Source organism: Panthera tigris, chromosome A2 (assembly GCF_018350195.1).
Source record: "Panthera tigris isolate Pti1 chromosome A2, P.tigris_Pti1_mat1.1, whole genome shotgun sequence".
Classification (NCBI taxonomy): domain Eukaryota; kingdom Metazoa; phylum Chordata; class Mammalia; order Carnivora; family Felidae; genus Panthera; species Panthera tigris.
In genome coordinates this window covers 126,262,764-126,281,116 of record NC_056661.1, presented here as the reverse complement: position 1 = coordinate 126,281,116, position 18,353 = coordinate 126,262,764, and the positions used below count along the sequence as shown (strand labels likewise).

General features: G+C 42.2%; 1 protein-coding gene across 3 annotated transcripts in view; it reads left to right on the top strand.

The window, feature by feature from the left end:
* The window catches only part of ELMO1 (engulfment and cell motility 1), a 524,791-nt gene that overhangs the window by 109,430 nt on the left and 397,008 nt on the right, over positions 1-18,353 (top strand). For all 3 annotated transcript variants that reach the window (XM_042970062.1, XM_042970058.1, XM_007078577.3), the window contains exons 3-4: positions 7,866-7,906; positions 8,941-9,013. In XM_042970062.1, coding sequence (XP_042825996.1) covers positions 7,866-7,906; positions 8,941-9,013 — 114 coding nt within the window. The remainder of the gene's footprint in view (positions 1-7,865; positions 7,907-8,940; positions 9,014-18,353) is intronic.

Sequence of the window (18,353 nt, the reverse complement as noted above, 5' to 3'; positions counted from 1 at the left end):
TGGAATCTTGTGCCAGTGATTCACATTGGAACTGTTATCAAAATACTTGCTTTCCAAGAACCAGCTAACTTTGCCCAGGGAAGTGTGGTTTTGTCATTCTCCTTCAGATTATTCAGGCTGTCCATAGGAAGACAGTAGGCACACACACCCCCCTCAGAGCGCATCACATTCCTCCATACAAAAGTATGGAGGTAAATGGCTCTGAAGCATGGAGACTCATCATAGGGCTCCTTGGGGTGGGGGTGGGAGGATAAAGCTGTTCTAAGATGACTTGTGTCATTGACACAATGTCAGGAAGCACCTCTGGGAACTAGGCGGGTTACTGTACATTAAAGTTTCTCCAAATCCTATTGTAGGCTAAGTCGTAGTTAACATGCGTATCCCTTCTCAGAGGTGTCCTGACATGTGGAAGCTGGGTTTCTTTTTTTTCTGGGCCAACATTACTCATAACTGCTGTGCCGAATATGTTCAATGAATTTCCATCTATAAAAGCAAAGTAAAATCCCAAGTGCTGTGCTGTATCGCCTCAAAGTGTCAGAATAAAGCATCTGTCACATTCTTTTAAAGCATTGGAGAAAAGCTTTTTAACACACTGAAACCAAAAACTTTAAGTCTTTGTGGAAAATAGTTTTGCAATTAAAGGACTGTAAGACGCTGGCCGTATGGAAGGGCAGACGCATGGTGGGGATCGGAGATTGCTTCTGTTTTCCTCTTGCTATGTTCCTTCTTTAGCTCCTGCGTGAGCTTTAGCGGCTGTCGGAAAGAGACCAGAAGAAAGGGAAAGAAGCTAAAAGTCTGGAAAAAGAAGACGTGGTCTTAATGAAACAATATTTGCTAATTGCCCGCTTTGCGGGGGCCCAGCAGCCACTCGCCTGGGAAGTGACAGAGGTGTCTCAGAGGTGGTCTCTGCCTCCATAGCAAGTGTAACTGAGTTGGCAGACAAAATGAAAATGAGTTGAAGAATGAAGAATAGGAAGAGATGAGAGCCAAAGGCAACAACGGGGCTGGAGTCACTCAAAGAAGAAAGAGGAATTGGATATTCATTCATGTATTTATTTCATCAACTTTTACAAAAAGTAGCTGTAAAGTGGCAACACAGGATACAAGAATTTTGAAAGAAGCTCTTCATAAATAACATTATGCAGTGTCTTACTCTGTCCTGGGTGCTATCTCAAAGGTTTTACCTGTGCCATCTCAGTTCATCTTCATGATACTACAGTGTGTGAGGTACTGTGTTTATTTTCAGTAGAGAAAATGGAATCACCGAGAGAAGTCATAAACCTAAGGATTACAAAACCCAGAGTTGCAGAAGTTGGAGTTTAAGCCCAGGTCATTTTCTAAAGATGAGAGCTCATAGTTGAGGGAAGATCTAGAAAAGCAGGGAGTGGATAAAAATTCAGCATTCCCAATGCTTTCCTGGTGTCTGTTAACTTAATGTCACCACATAAGCACTTTCCCCCCTGTGTCATTAAAAACATTTGAAATGAGTGAGGTTTCAGTGAAACCAGGCTGTGTTTTCTGGGCGATGTCCATTTTGGGACAAGTGTGTGTGCCTGACAAGTGACTGTCGGAGGCTAGAACTCCAGCCCACAATCCGTAGGTGCTCACAGCATGTGGTCACAACGCTGGGGGTGCTATCAGCCTCCATGGGTCAGTGTCAAGGGAGCAGTGTGTGCACGGACAGATTTAAGAGCCCTGAGGTGAGCCTTTGGGCTGGGTGAGTCTTCAGGACAGATGCCTCTGCCAACGGATAGGAACAGGTGGTTAAACAGGAACTGTGCTCATAGGAGGCATGTCAGGGACAGGGACATGGATGTGGCAGAACTGTGGGGCTCTCTCCAGGGGAAGGAGCCTTAAGGCAGGCTGGACGCTGCCTGCCCCTAAACAAACAAGCAGAGATTCCCAAGGATGTTTCTTCTTGGGATTCTCTGATGCCTTAAAAGAACCATGTGGTTTGTGTGAGAGCATAGTTTTTTTCTAAGAGATAAAAGGGAGCCAAGAGGAAGATCTGGTTTAGTAAGGAAGAAGATGAAGTGTTAAGCTTTCATGAAGGGGTGGCAGGACATCCACGTGGATCTGCCCGAGGGGTTATTGGTATTGCTGGACCAGACCTTAGAAGAGGGTCAGAGTGGGAGGCATGGATTCAGGAATTTATGATACTGGCATTTCATTAAAGACAAGAGAGAGATAATAAAAAGGAAAGCAAAGACCAACACCCACTTTAACGAATAGAGAGAAGAGAGTGTTGCCAGAGACACAAGATTAAAAATGAATTGCTAGAGAATTTGGCCATTCGCAAAAATGTAGCTGATCTTATGAAAAGTAGATACACCAATCTTTTTGTATAGGAAATTTGCTCTCCTGACTCGCTGTCTTTGATAAATTCCATTAGATAAGGGAATTCTTTTGAAGAATAAGAGTTAAAGTCAAAAGGGAGGAATAAATCTTAAAAAAACAAACAAAAAAAAAAAACAAAAAAAGCTACTCCTTGAATATAACTGTTGGCACATGGTACTTTGCCAATCAGATTCATATGGAAATGCATACTTTGACAAATAAAAATATTTCTGCCAGCATTAAAATTTCCCCAGAAAAATATAAAATGAAGAAATACTTTTCTATGCTGCAAGATGACCTCACTGTTGCTAAGGGGAATGAGGAATAGAGTGTGGTGGTCTGGGGCCACCCCTAACCACCTGCAAGGTGTAGTCTGGTAACTGTCTAACCCTCCTGGTTATCCTTAAAAACATTCCTGCTCTTCCCATCTCAGCTCACTGCTGAGGCCAAGAAGATAGTTTTGACCTTCAAAACAAAAAGCTTAAGGAATTTGGTTACTTTTTAAAAAACTTTAAGTAGGCTCCACAACCTGTAAGTTTGAACTCATGACCCTGAGGTTAAGACTTCCACGCTCTATTGACCGAGCCAACCAGGCGCCGCAGTTACGATTTTTTTTTAAGTTATGAAAACATACTTAGGTAGTTAAAATAATTTTGCCTCAATATTCTAAATCCTGATAGATTCAAATAGAGTATAGAATTTTATTTTTAGCTCCTTTAGGCTTTATGGAATCAGGAAGAAGAACCAGTTTTTGCCTTTTAGACCAAATTTTCTTTTTCTCCTGAGCCTTTTCTCTCAATGAAGTGGAAGACAAATTGTTCCTCAGTTCTACAGAAAGCAATCAAAGTGTCACCATACTCCCAAGACTTAGAAGACTGGGGAGATAGGCAGAAGCATCCTATGCCACTTGAGCAAATGTTAACCAAAACATAGGCAGAGCTGGCTGGCCTTTGGCTTGGAATGTAAGTGGCACAAGGAAACTCACGTCAGACTAAGGGCTTTGTATAGGAAATGAGAAAAGCGGTGGCACCAGACTAGTGTTTTCTGTTTGGGTATCTTGTTCAGTCCCAGTTTATGATAGTGCTGCTCACCTGTGTGACCTTGCTAACGGATGGTGATGGTGATTTGACGGGTATCTGTTTTATCACCTGTTGAATTACACTCGTCATCAGCTAGCTCGCTCAGTGCTTTTCCAAGCCATGAATCACATAACTCCTTCAAGAGGCATCTGTGCAGGGAGTAGTGACAGCATTCACGTGTCTAACAACTTCTAGCCAACAGCTGCTTAGAGCCACCCAGTGTAGTTTACATGGTAGGAAGGGGGGGTGGGGTGGGTGTGCTAGTTAATCCAGGCTATTCTTCAAATAGTTTCCTTTATTCAAGCCTTTTTGTTTGTTTTTTGACAGAAAGTGAATGTATGGGTTTTCCATTCAACAGATATGCATTGAGTCTCCTTTTAGATTCTACTAGCACCTATATTCTATGGTAACTAGTACTGAGGGCTGGAGAAGATTAACCCACATGAATAAAGAGGGCTTGTTCTCAAGGGACAGGAAGATAAGACAGAGATACAAAGTTTTGGGGAGTGACTTATTTAATGTGCTAAGTACAGAGAGGGAGTGACTTCTGTCTGTGTGGTTGGGGAGATCAGAGACATCTGCTTAAAGGTGGATATTCTGCTTTGAAATGGGTATTACTGGTAGTAAGAGTTCATTGTTAGAACTGGAACAGAAAGGAGAGGGACATTCAACAAATGGTATAAAGTGTAAGTATGGAAGTGGGATTCTTTTCTTTTCTTTTCTTTCCTTTTTTTTTTGGTGAATCATGGACTAATCCAGAAGCATGAATAACATGTACAGCATTAGTATACAGTTTGACTGCATGAGCACAGATTGTGGAAGGCCTTGGATGACAAGCTAAGGGATTTATACCATATTGGTGATGGTCACTGGGGATCTACAGAGGATATTGGGGCAAAAAAGAGTGACCTGAGCAAAGTTTGTAGGGAAAGTCAGATTTTACCCAATTATGGCTAATGTAGGGATTGGAGAGAAAGAAGCTGGGGATGTGGAGACTTATTTGCAAGGATCTGGTGACAGTGTCCCGAGAGCTCTACAGAGGTAGTAGTAAGGTCTGGAACGAATAAAGGGGGGACAGTTTGTGGAGGCAACAATGATGAGACTCAGTGGAAATGCATATATCACAAAACAGAGTAAAGAAAAGGGGAAGGCAAGGATGAATTCTCTACAAATGTATGTGAAAAACTGCCCCATGTAAGCAGTGTAGGAACTAATGGCAGATAGGAATCAGAGTTTGATGTGCCAGTGGAGCATTTGACTGAGGATTTGTGGTGAGTCATCAGTAATGAAGGGGTTGCACTCCGGAGTGGTTGGGACTAGGGACAAAGAATGAGAGGCAATGGGATTGGGGGGAATATTTGTCTGATAGCAGGAGTTGGGATGGGGAGTGTCTGTATGTTAGGAGAGTAGTTAGGAGGGGAGAAGTCATGACGTGCCTTTAACTCCGTTGAGCTGGAGAGTGAAGAAACGAAGGCTGTAGGTGCTTCTGAGCAGAAGCGGTGCAACCAGAGGGAGCCGTCCTGGTGGGGGTGCGGGACCTTTGAGGTCCTGCTGTTGTTGGGGCAGGTTGATGGGTGAGAGTGATGGTTTTTGTTTGTGTATTTAATAAGATTCCTGAAGGAGAGTTAAATGTTGTATCTAGCAAGCTGTCAGAGATGTGCAAGAGAGTATTTGGAGCCAGAACTTTACACTGTGGGCAGTTGAAGTGAATGAGGAACTGACCGATTAAGCAAAAGCGGAAGAGACCAGAACAGAAATGTGGCGTTAGGAAGTTAGAGGCAAAAGAGAAACAATTGAAGGATCTCTTGGCTTTTACTGATGGTGTATTGGTTAACACTGTAGGAGACTGAAGGAAATACCATGAAAGCTCTGGAAAGAGGGTTTCCAAAAGAAGGCAGTAGTAATAGTGTCAAATAAGGTAGATGAATTAAGGGAGAGGAGGACTGTGAAAGTTCACTGGCACTACCTTTGGGTGGTGGGAGCTAATATTTCACTGGAACAGCAAGAAGAATAGAGGAGACAGGTGTGGGATGTGGGCCATAACATTTATTTTGAGGGGTTAAGGCTGCCTTATGGGTGCGTTATGTTCAGTTAACTGTGATTCCTTTTCATCAGTGGTTTAGAGCCTTTGTATAATCTTTGTTAAATCTCTAAGTTCTTCCATGGTTTTTACTCCTTTCATCTATCCAGCCTGAGAATATTCTAGATATAATAGTACCCCATAGACTTCTGTCTGTTCAAATTTGGTTCTGAATCTATGAGTCAGACCTGAAGGAAAATCTAAGAAATTACTTTATGACACCTCAACTAGGAAATCTAATTCTGGGAGCTATTGTGTTAGATGCCTTCTCCTACCTCAGTAGCAATGCTTTCTTGGTCTGATCTGTTGTTTCAATGTAATTCAAGGCTAACATCCAGTCTTGTTATTTAGATTTCAGTTTTGAGGGTGCAAAAAGTAAGATTAGGAGGCTAGGAGTGATAAGTCTTCATAAAATACAGATAGCCTGGAGAAGGCTCTGGCAGTTGGAAGTGCAAAATCCTCATCTTATGGGCATAGTTTTACTCCTAAAATTCCTTTGTCCTTTGGATGTGAGAACATCATTGCCCCTCCACTCAAAGCTAAAGCCATAAACAGTGGATAAGTTCTTGTGAAGCCATTGGCTTGTATAACATGTAACTTCTTTGGAGAACCCAATCTCCATTTCTCATCTTATTAGAAAGGAGACCAACTCAGGATGTCGGGATAACCCAGCAGCTTTCCACTCCTCAATGATTCTAGGTTCCCCTTCTTCCCACTGGATTTTTAGCTTAGTCAGACATTCTTTTGAACACATGGTGGTGGACTCAGTCGTAGAGACTAGATCTCTGGTGGGCAGGAGTTCATTGGAGGAACACTGTGGACTGAGCTGGAGTCAACTTTTAGCTAGGGCTGGAGGCCCTTAGAAGGGACTGTGAACAGTGGTCAGAATTCACTAATTTGTCAGAGCAGACATGGTAACATCATGTCTCAGGGCTATTCTGTGACATGAGAGAGTAATAAGGCAAAATCCTAACCCTTAACCCTTTTTTGATTTTTTTGCTCTTTGTATTAATTCTCATTTCTTTCTTTCTTTTTTTTTAAAATTTTTTTTTTAACATTTTATTTATTTTTGAGACAGGGAGAGACAGAGCATGAACAGGGGAGGGTCAGAGAGAGGGAGACACAGAATCTGAAACAGGCTCCAGGCTCTGAGCGGTCAGCACAGAGCCCGACGCGGGGCTCGAACTCACGGACCGCGAGATCATGACCTGAGCCGAAGTCAGCTGCTTAACCGACTGAGCCACCCAGGCGCCCCTCTCATTTATTTCTTATAGCAGCCCTGAGGAATGGATAGGTCCTATGCCCGTTCTACAGATAAATTAGTTGAGGTTCAGCAAATTAAGGGAATTATATAGGTTATGCTGCAGACCAGTTAAGGAGCTAGGATTTGAATTGGTTCTGCTTGATTCAGTATTCATTTCCCCATAACACATTGCCCTTCAGAGGGACAGAAGCAGAACATGTTTATATGTAGACAGCTTTTTATATGTTTGTATCTGAAAAATCCAAGGCCATGTGTTGTATTTCTTTGATTTTTCTGCCCCCTTTATTTCTTGCCTGTGATTTGTTCTTTCGGTTGACATGCTACTGCCCACCCCAGATGGAGATAGATAGGGGGTCTGTTTTCATCCAAAGTAGAGAGGTTTCAACATCACTGGGTGAGCTGTATGGGTCTCTCTCTTTGCTGCATTCCTTCTCTCTGGGGGCAGGCGGAGCGGAACACAGCTGTGGCTGTTAGGCCTGGAGCACAGCTGTAGTCAGCCGGCCAGTTGACACCATGGCACATGGTGTCATGGTCTCATTACTCAAGTGTGTCCGGCTCAAGCTGCTGCATGATTGGCATTTGTCAGGGCCACGGTTAGGAGAAGAATTCTATGCACTTTGTAGGAACAATTTCGCAATGCCTCCTGTTCCATTTGCCACACGTTCTCATAAAAATGTCCTGAATCCAAGCTTGTTTGCGTAACACCACACTGCTGGTTGCCTGCTTCGTGTACTGATCCTGAGGAATTCTGGTTATCGTTTGACCTTGGGGCTCTCATTGCCTGTGAGATCGTTGAACAGAGCTCTGTTTTCATCTTGATTTTAACGCAGCTACGTTAAATATGATGCATGTTTTGTTCAACTAATAATGTTAAGAATAGAAAATGGGACCACAAGGATAGTAAATCATTAATATACCGGGCGGTGACGGCTGGTAGATTACACCTTGAGAAAAACACCAGACTCATTGACAACAACCAAGAATAGCAAATGGAAGTTCTCCTTACTTAGATATCTTTTTATTAGGCTCCTTTTCTTCTTCTTTTTTTAATTTAAAATGATGAAATGAAACTAACAGCATTTCCTTTTTTTTGCTATTTTTGCAGAAAAAACCACTGTCTGCAATAATAAAGGAAGTCTGTGATGGGTAAGTGTTACTTAGGATACGTGTGAGTTGCTTCAGTCCACAAACTGGAAGCTAATAAAATATTCCTGAGCAATTATTATTGCTTTATTATTATTATTTTTACTTATAACATTGTTTATAAGTTACTACCTGATCTCCGCAAAGACATCAAGAATCACTCTGTACAATTTACATGCCCTCTTACACCAAAAATTTACTGTTGTTCCTCAAAGAGCAGAAAGTGTGAAATGGCTGGTGTGTGCACATTGGGGCCGGTTTTATTTATTTTGAAAAGCTGTGGTTCACTCATCCTACTCAGCAGGGAGCAGTATGAAGTTCCTGAGGTTAAATACACACCTCATCTGGTATAAATTGAGAGGACCATTCAGGCTCCCATAGAAGACGAAAGAATTTAGAGGACAAGTCAGTGTGTGGTTTTGCTGCCCCATGGAACTTGACAGTGTTACAGCTTTCCTACCTCTCTTTGGCTAGCCTTAACAATCCAAAGGGAAAGCATATATAGAATTGCATGAGGTTTTTCTGCTCCAAAGCAGAATTATGAAGACAGTGTTAACGTGGAGTTTATTTAAGACCTGGGATACTTGATTGGAATGTTTCCATATGCAGCAAGCATAGTGATTAGGGATTGCAGAACAGAGACCATTGGAATATAACAATTATCAAAAATTTAAATTGCATTCATTTCTTCTGTGTTCCTCTTTCTGCTCCATTCCTTCAAAATGGGGGAGGAATATAACATTGTATTTAAACACCCCTGCCTCAAAGCCATAAAGATGAAATGCTTCAAGGTGAGCCACATTCCATCCACTAAGTGTGCAATAGGACCACGATGATCCACAGAGGAAATGATTGGTCAGGGCGATGCAAGGTGGGCTAATGTCATTCCAGTGTTAGGAAGCTCACTGGGGGGTGTGTTGGGTACTGGCCAAATTCCAAGTGTAGGGTGCTTCATCCTTCTAATTCTGTCACACTGTAAAAATGACAATGACCCAGTTTTTTTGTTTTTCTGATCAGTTTATGCTTATATTTTTAAGGTGGTCCCTTGCCAACCATGAGTACTTTGCACTGCAGCACGCCGATAGTTCCAACTTCTATATCACAGAAAAGGTAGGTCAACCACATTATTTAATCTGGGACACTTCTATTTAAAAAAATTAAAATATGACTGATATTTCCTGTGTTCAGGACTAGACTAGACCTGCTGATTTAAATTTTAAGCCTCTATCATCTGTAAAAATAGAGTGTGCAGAGCAAAGACTGCTACTTTAGTATGAACAAGGCAATAGTTAGCGTCTTCAGGAGTGAAGACCAGATAGGTTTCTGCATCACGTTTTAGCAACTACATTTGCCTTCTAACTGTGCATATACTAGTCATTCTTATTCCTTGGTTACAGTATTTATTTGATGTTTAATGACTCCTTTCTCAGACTGCTTTTTTTTTTTTTAAGAACAATCTCTTAAGTCCTGTTTAAAGTAGTGGAAACAATGGTAAGAACCCTTTTCAAAGGCGGCATTGTGTAGACACTGAGTATTCTGTGGCTCAGGGAACCTTGCATTCTTCGTGGGGGATTTTGGTTTTTTTTTTACTCTTTAAGAAGCTTGGAGGAGAAGGAGGGAGTGGTGAGGACTAACGTGGTTGTGGCAGCAAGTAAAAGCAATGTCTCCGAGAGATCCCTGACAGGAGAAGGGAAAACTAATATTTATTCAACACCTACTGTGTGCCAAGGAACTGGGCTAGGCACATTTACATCCGTTTGTGAGTTTCTTCCTCAAGAGTAACCTGTGTTGTAAACAGTATTGGCTTTGGTTCACAGATAAGAAACTGAACCACGAAAGTCCAATGGCTTGGCCAATATCTCACGAGTAGTAAATGATACAATCAAAAAATAAGTTTAGGTTTTTGTGCTTCAATCACTTTGCCTTTTGGGAAATTCTAGAAGAGCTTAGTGTTTAGTTAGTTTAATGAAGAATTCACTGAAATACATAGAGTCAATATTGTCCTCATGGAACTTTATAACCTTATGGACTTGGTGGGGAGGAAAGGCTCAAGCCCCCTGAACAGTTTTCATGACAACAAGGTAGTCAGTTCTGGGACAGAAGTGAATACAAAGTGCTCTTAGAGGAGGGGGTTATTGGGTGACCTCAGGCTCCAGACTTTGTTCCTCCCAATCAGCAGTCCCTGGAGCGACCATCAGTTTACCTGTGAATCAAGTGGTTGTGCAAGGTGGAGGCTGTAACGAGGGTCCTGCAGTTACCGTGAGGGCTTGCTGTCCCCAGAGGAGTGTGTGTGTATGGGGGTTGGGGGCAGATGGTAATTCAGTCCAGCCCAGTAGGAGTATAGCCACAGACTTGGGAATGCTTCTCAGAAATTGCTTTGTTCTTCCCAGATGGACACTGGAATTTTCATAACTGATCGTGTTTTTCTCTTCCTACTAATTGACAGAAAGCTGAGAGTCAACAAGTGGACTAGATTTCCTGGCCTGTGTTATATTTAATTTTACTTGTTCCTTTGATGTGTTCTACCAACACTTAGTTTCCTGTCTTTATTTTCCCTTAGCTTCATTTTCTTACTATTTTTCATTGATTCTTTACTGATTTATATAATCTGCATGCTCTTCTTCGTGAGGTAAAGAGGGTATAAATAAGTAAGTTAAATGTTAGCAGTTAAACATATTGCTGTGGATATCTTTAAGCAGAATACGGTCTCATTTCAACTCGGTTCACCTTTTAAAGATAACTAAAATATTACAACTTTTAGGGTATTATCAGAAAAGATTGGATGGTTTCCTACTATTTGGAGCATAATACGAAAAAGTGTAAAAAGTATTGAGTGATATAATTATAGGGCGATAGAAGTTATAATGGATTTTTCAAATATCACCAATTAGTGGGCAGTGCTATCAGTTTTGTTGGTTGCAACAGCATAAAAAATGAGAATAGAATAGATCACATCACTTCACCTGTGTTGTTTGTTTTTTTTTTTTAATGTTTTTATTTATTTTTGAGACAGAGAAATACCGAGCATGAGCAGGGGAGGGGCAGAGAGAGGGGGAAACACAGAATCTGAAGCGGGCTCCAGGCTCTGAGCTGTCAGCACAGAGCCCGACGCGGGGCTCGAACTCATGGAGTGTGAGATCATGACCTGAGCTGAAGTCGGACGCTCAACCGACTGAGCCACCCAGGCGCCCCTCACCTGTGTTGTTTGTAAATCCTTGTGTCGTACACACACATATACAGGACATGTGTATTGTGCTGGTTTTTTTTTAACCTTGGGTTGTGGTAAACCACAGCCCAAAGTCACGGAATCACAATATCCCTGCATTTGGTTAATCTGTATTGACTTGTGTCCCCTGGTGGCTGTGCTGTAACCTGTCATCATTGGCAGGAGACCTCAGTGTACTGTAGATGACTAGGATGAGATTCTCAGACTGTAGAACATACTCATTGCAAGGAGAACCTTTTAGAAATGGACATTTTCAGATCCCACCCCTAGAGACTCAGATTGAGCTGACCTTGGATATGGCCTAGGATTTTGCAGTTTAAGAGCCTCCATGGAATTCTAATGGAAACCCTAGGACCACCTGGGGGGATATAGCTCTGGGGCTGTTTTTTGGTACCAGTACTGTGTGTACCACAGAAGTTATGCACTAAGTTTGACTTAGAAGTGTGTGTGCAGCCAATTCTTGGAATAATTTAAAAATTCATAAAATATTTATGCTTTTGTTCTAATGAAAATTAATGTATACACAGAAAATTCAAACCACTCAGAACAGTGGGAAAATTATTAAAATAAAAAAAATTTAATGTTTTATTTATTTTGGAGAGAGAGAGACAGACAGACAGACAGACAGGCAGGCAAAGTACAAGTGGGCAGGGGCCCAGAGAGAGGGAGACACAGAACCCAAGCAGGCTCCAGGCTCTGAGCTGTCAGCACAGAGCCCAATGCTGGGCTTGAACTCGTGAACTGTGAGATCATGACCTGAGCTAAAGTTGGACGCTTAACCAACTGAGCCACCCAGGCACCCTGGGAAAATTGTTATTTTATCAGGCATCTTAGTTGTTTTTTAGAAAATCTTGTGTTGCCTGAGAACATTGTTAATGTTGAGTTTGAAAGGGACCGCCACCTATGTTTGTCATCCAGTCTGTCTGTCTTCAGGGGGCAGTAGCAGAGATTATTCTTTTATTAAGAGTTTAGGGAACGAGAAGACTCATCTTCCCAATCATCGCTCTTTGTTTGTAAATAGAATGTCATCACTCTTCCTCCTGCAGCTGTTAGTGGGCACAGCTGTGTGTGCATGTGATACAGAACTCACATGTCATGCACAGGGCAGGAGAGACCTTGGATCCTGGGTCACAGGCGCAAACCTGGGCTGCCTTCAGTCTGCTGTTAGGTTAGTGCAAATACTCCTATACATAGAGCCCATTTTCCATTTTAGCCTCATTTTGGTTACTTACAGCCCAGTGAGTTGTTAGGTAATATTTGCATTACCATGGTAACTGGTGACTAATTTTTGAAACTTGTACATGTTCTTCTTAGTTACTGATTTCCCCTTGCATATGAGGTGGTCTCCCCCCCTCTGCCAGAGATAAAATATCACCTGTAATTTGAAAGAAGAAAAATTCTCCAGGCTCGACAAGCTAATGCATTTTGTGACTGATGGACGGATGCTTGTAATTCTCTTCTAATATCCTCAGGAAGGCACCTCCCCTACTTTTCTCATGTTATCCAAGTGCATTTTTCCAAAATAGTCTCATTTGCTTATTGGGCCATTAACTTTGGTTTTTCAGTGGGAGAGAATATTATGTTGTTGAGCAGTGTTCAGCAAAAGCATAGCATAGAAATCCTTACAGAAAGTTAAGGTTTAGCTACTCACAAGCTCAAATTCTGCCCCACAAATTTTTATATTTCAGGGTGATGTCCGAATGAGAGAGAGAGAGAGAGAAAGAGAGAGACAGAGGCAGGAAAAAATAAAAAATAAAAAGTGAATTGCGTATCTTTTTTCAGCTTTATTGGGGTATAATTGACAAAATTGTAAGATCTTTAAAGTACATGGTGATTTGACATATGTATACACTGTGTAAGGATTCTCCCCATCTAATTAATTAACACATCTATCACCTCATGTGCTTATTTATTTATTTGGTGGGAACGTTTAAGTTCTGTTAGCAAATTCAAGTTATATTACACAGCATTATCGACTGTAGTCATCATATTTTGAATTAGATCTTTAGACCTTGTTCGTCTTATAGCTGAAAGTTTGTGTTGTTTTACCAGTCTCTCCCTATGTTTCCTGTCTCCTATCCAGCCCCGGAAACCACTTTTCCACTCTCTGTTTCTACGAGCTGGACTTAAGTGATACCATGGAGTATCAGTCTTTCTCTGTGTGATTTATCTTACTTAGCATAATGCCCTCAAGGTCCATCCATGTCCTTGCTAATGGCAAGATTTCCTCCTTTCTCATGGCTGAATAATATTCCACTGTGTATATGCCACATATTCTTTTATCCATTCATCCATCGGCAAACACTAAGGTTGTTTCTACACCATAGCTGTTGTGAATAATGTGGCAATGAACATGGAAGTGCAGATATCCCTTTGATAGCCTATTTTCATTTCCTTTGGATAAGTATTCAAAAGTGGGGCTGTTAGTTAATATGATAGTTTTATTTCTGAAGAGAAACCTCCATGAGGTTTCCTTATTGGCTGTACCAATTTACATTCCCACCAACAGTGTATGAAGGTTCCGTTTTCTCCACATCCTGGCCAACACTTGTTTATTTATTTGATGATAGCCATTCTAACTGGTGTGAAGTGATATCTCATTATGGTTTTGATTTGCATTTCCCTGATAATGAATGATGTTGAGTACCTTTTCATGTACTTATTGGCCATCTGTGTGTCTTTGGGAAAATGTTCATTCAGTTTCTCTGCCCATTTTTAAGTGGGATTGTTTGTTTGTTTGTTTGTTTTTGCCATTGAGTTGTGTGAGTTCTTTATATATTTTGGGTATTAACCCCTTAACAGATGCAGGATTTGCAATTATTTTTTCCCTTTCCATGGGTGGCCTTTTCATTTTGTTGATGGTTTCCTTTACTATGAAGAAGATTTTTAGTTAGACATATCCTACTTGTTTATTTTTGTGAATTGTGTTTAAGTATTCTGGTGGAATTTGTCTTCCAAAAAATTTTTATATAGAGAGACTGCTAATAAGCATTCTAGCTCATTATCCTCATTTCAGTCTGATGATGTGTGTGTTATTGTCTCCATTTTACAACGAGGAAGGTGAGACCGAGAGAGAGGTTAAGCAACAGGTTGTATAGGTCATGCAGATGGGCAGTGGTTAAGCTGAGTCTTGGACCTGGGTGGGTCTTTCTTCAAAGCCTCCTAGGCCATCTCCTGGAAACATTCTGTCCCCACTGCCCAGGCCCCAATTTGTTTATGATTCTTTTCTGTGGACCCCAGACCACTGATCCTGATGGTAATTGCCTCACAAAAATACATACAGGAAGTTACAGCCAGCTTCTTGTGAGCATTTGTTACCAGCTTCAGTCTGTGGCTTCCTTATTCCCTAAAAGGGTAACTTGGAGGAAGTTGTAACAAGTAGTGTTCCACTCCCTAGAAATTAGCAGAGTACAGCTGACCCTTGAACAACAGGGGTTTGACCTACCCTGGTTCAGTTATACACAGATTTTTTTCAATAAATATAGTACAGTACTGTAAATGTATTTTCTTTATGATTTTCTTAACACCATTTTCTTTTCCCTAGCTTACTTCCTTGTAAGAACACAGTATATAATACATATAACATACACAATATGTGTTTCTCAGCTGTTTATGTTGTTGGTAAGGCTTCCAGTCAACAGTGAAACATTGATAGTACAGTTATGAGGGAGTCAAAAGTTATATGTGGATTTTTGACTGAGTTGGACATCAGTGCCTCTGACTCCTATGCTGTTCACAGGTCAACTGTACATTTTCATTTGGATTGTATGGATTATATAATTGTGCAAGGTAGTATTATTGTACTAATACCGTTCTTTTTAGGAAAGTTGCTTTGTCATCCTTAAACCCAAGCATTAAGAGAGAACAGGGCATAGTGAAGGATGCCTTTGGTAGACTGTATGTTCCACTGTTAACCCCCTACTAAGACCTGTTTCAGAATGTCTGAAGTATAGTGATATACCTTGGTAGGATCTTATTTAGATTAATTCTTATTTTGTAGGAAGAGAGATGGCCAAGCCTCATCTGGGCTCTCTTAGCCAAGCTGGCTGCAACAACCTTTGGGAAGGAAATGGGGTCATTTGTGGGGCATCCCTTTTTATGCCATTCTCACTTCCCAGATGCTCTTGGTTCTCAAAGGCCTTGAGCCTCCCAGAACCTGGGTAGATAAGGATTGTGTCCCTGGGACTTGTATATTCTACTCGGTCAGGAGATCACTCAGTTAACCATGTGGAATTCACTTCAACTGTCATGCTTTGAGTACTGGGCTCCACAAAGGGCCTAGTGAGAAGAATATGTTCCATTCTCTGCATTCGTGATCTCACTCTCTAGTGGGGGGACATAGTCTTGAAATGGGCACAGGTTTTAAGGAAGGAGAGGAAAGAACCGAATAATTATAGGAGGGAGGAGGTCACCAAATGGGTCTTTGAGCAGGCTAACTATGTCTGATCTGAATTTGGGAAATATATTCATTTAAAGACCACACTCTTTTTGTGAGTTTTAGCATCCTGGCAGGCCAGTTCAGGAGTGCTCTGGTGGGGGGAACAACTACCATGAACATTTGTTGGATGCTTGCTCTGTGGCAAGCTGTCTGCTAAGCGCTTCGCATGGACTGTTTGTCTTATTAAATCTTCATGGAAAGCCTGTGAACCGGGTTTTATTGTTACATGTTCCATTTTACAGAGGGCACCGCTGAGGGTCAGGGGTGTAAGGAAGTAGGCTGGGATTGGACCCAGGAAGTCTGACTCGAGAGCCAGTGTCCCACACTCTTGGGCTGTGCTGTGAGGCAGGCATTTCGGCACGCCTCATCATGCCGTACCAGAAATGGGAGACATACCAGTTCTGGTGCTGGAGATGAAAATAGATTCTTTCATCATCTTCTTTTGCCTCCCTAGTTTCCTCTGCTGAAAGTCCTCATTCTACCAGCTCTTGACCTCCTGAAAGCCCTTGACTCGACATACATCCTTGACCCAATAACCCAATTTGATCAGCATTGTTGAGCCAAGTAGTTTGCTTTAAAACTTCTGCAGAGGTACACACATCACCAGTAGAGCCTCTTTTCCATTTGGAGCAAAGCTAGTGAGTCCAGGGGAACTGGCTTCATCTCTGTATGGGAGGGTCAGCTTTGTGCAGAGATGGTGGATGACACCTCTGAACTGGGTCGGCTAACACAGGGGTACGTGTCTCCGTCGGTCGCTACAGAAAATGAGAACAGGAGTGTCCTGTGGCTGGCTCAAGATCGCTGTAATCAAAACAGTTCAAATTTGTGCATATGCCTTGGGTAATTTTTTTTTCAAACGTGCCCTTTTTTGTACGGTGGATGTAGGCTGTCTAATAAAGAGAGAGCAGGGGCATTTTTGTTAACCACATCTTTCTCTGTTCTGGGTTGGTGTCCTGAAGCACAAGACATCTCACGTCAACCTGGCTCATCTTCTAAAAGTGGCTAAAATCTTGTGGGGTTGGAGGTATTTCTGAGAAAAGATTGGGGAACTTTCTTCTATTTTAGGTATAATGTGAAAGTGCAAAACTTTTTGGATGATAAGATTCTAGGACAATAGAATTAATAGTAGGGGTTTTCAAACTGTAGATCATCCCTCATTAGTGGGAGTTACATCATTTTAGTCAATTGAAAGAGCTTTAAGAATGGACTGTAATAGAGAACAAAAATAACAGTCTGTTGCATGTGTTGTTTTGCTTCTCATACATTCATAAAATACATGTATAGTCTTAGTTTTGCCTTGGCTTGGGGGCAGAAGTGTTGGAGAGTCACTGAAGATCATTACAAGGGAGGGTTCGCTAGGGAGAATAAATACAAGGCTGTATGTGAAATAGTTTAAGGAAGCCTCGCAATTGGAGCGTGTTCTTCCCTGAAGAAAGTGTCACGCATCCACAGACCACCACCAACACTGCCACCAAACAATATACAAAGCAAACTGAGGCATGTCTTTTCCTGGGGAGCTGTCCTGCCCCTGGTTCCTGGGCAGGAACCAGACGGCAGCTCTATGGCCTGGTGCCCTGTGTCCTTTCCCTATTGTCACAGAGCCAACGGCACCACGAGCTGACACATTATCCTAGGTGGGCCCCCCATACTCTCTTCTGGGAATCTGAAATTCAGGGGTGAGTTGGGTGGTGGTGTTTGCCAGAACAGACAGTCATATGGAATCACATCTGATGGCAGATAAATCATCCCGCAAGTCAAATAGTTGGTAGAGCAAGCTGTAAGCGCACTGAGTAAAACCAGCCTGCAGGAAGGATTGAGGTAAGTGGGAATGAAGGCCCCCCGAGGGAGTCAGCAGCGGTGGAGAGGGAGAAGCTCCCATCCTGATTTCCCTCTCTGCTTTCTGTGTCCTGTCTTTGCACCCCTGAGAGAGGACCTGCCGGGGCTTTTCAGTCCCACCCCTTTACTTAAACCACTTTATGTTGGTCTTGGTTACTCTTGATCAAAGAACTTTCACGGGGATAGGCATTTTAATTTGAGCAAACCAGAGCCCAGGAATGTTGTAAATTTCCTGACCCAGCCACATTCCCTTTTCTGCCGCCTACGGTACAAGATTCTGGATTTGTTCAACAGAAGCCACTGTCGCCACCTCTGCAAGCTGCCCTCTGCCAGGTGTGACTGGCACGGGCCCCCACCTGCAGACCTGAGCCAGTGCCCCAGGACCGGGTCTCAGCAGGCAGGAATGCAAAGAAAAATGTTCCTGCTTTTCACCTTGCCCTGTCCACTCAGCTCTCCTGGGGTTCCTGACTCTAAGCATTTCTTCCGTGCTGCCCCTTTGCTCTCTCCTGTGCCTTTCTCACAACCTGCTGCCTGCTGTGGCCTTGTTAAAGACTCTACGTTCACATGTGCCTTGCTGCTGAGTTCTCCCTTTTTTTTTTAACTTGTGATTGAACCTGACTTTTATTATGGACGCTCCTTGCCCTGATGGCTGCTGGAATGCCTGTCACCAGCTTTTGGAAAGCACTGGACTCTCCTAGATAGGCTACTTGTACTGGATCTGCCAGCTTATAACCCAGGGCTGTCAAGCAGAAACAGCCATGCCAGGAGGAAAAAAAACAAAACAAAACTATGCATGCGTATGTTCGATAAAAGAAACTTGTATGGACTTCCCGGATGTGCCAGGCACTGTGTTGAGCCCAAGATAGTTCCAACCTTCGTGATTCTCAAAGTCCAGGAGGGAAGAAAGACAAATAAATATTTAGTCCAAATTAGCCAGTTATAATTGTTAA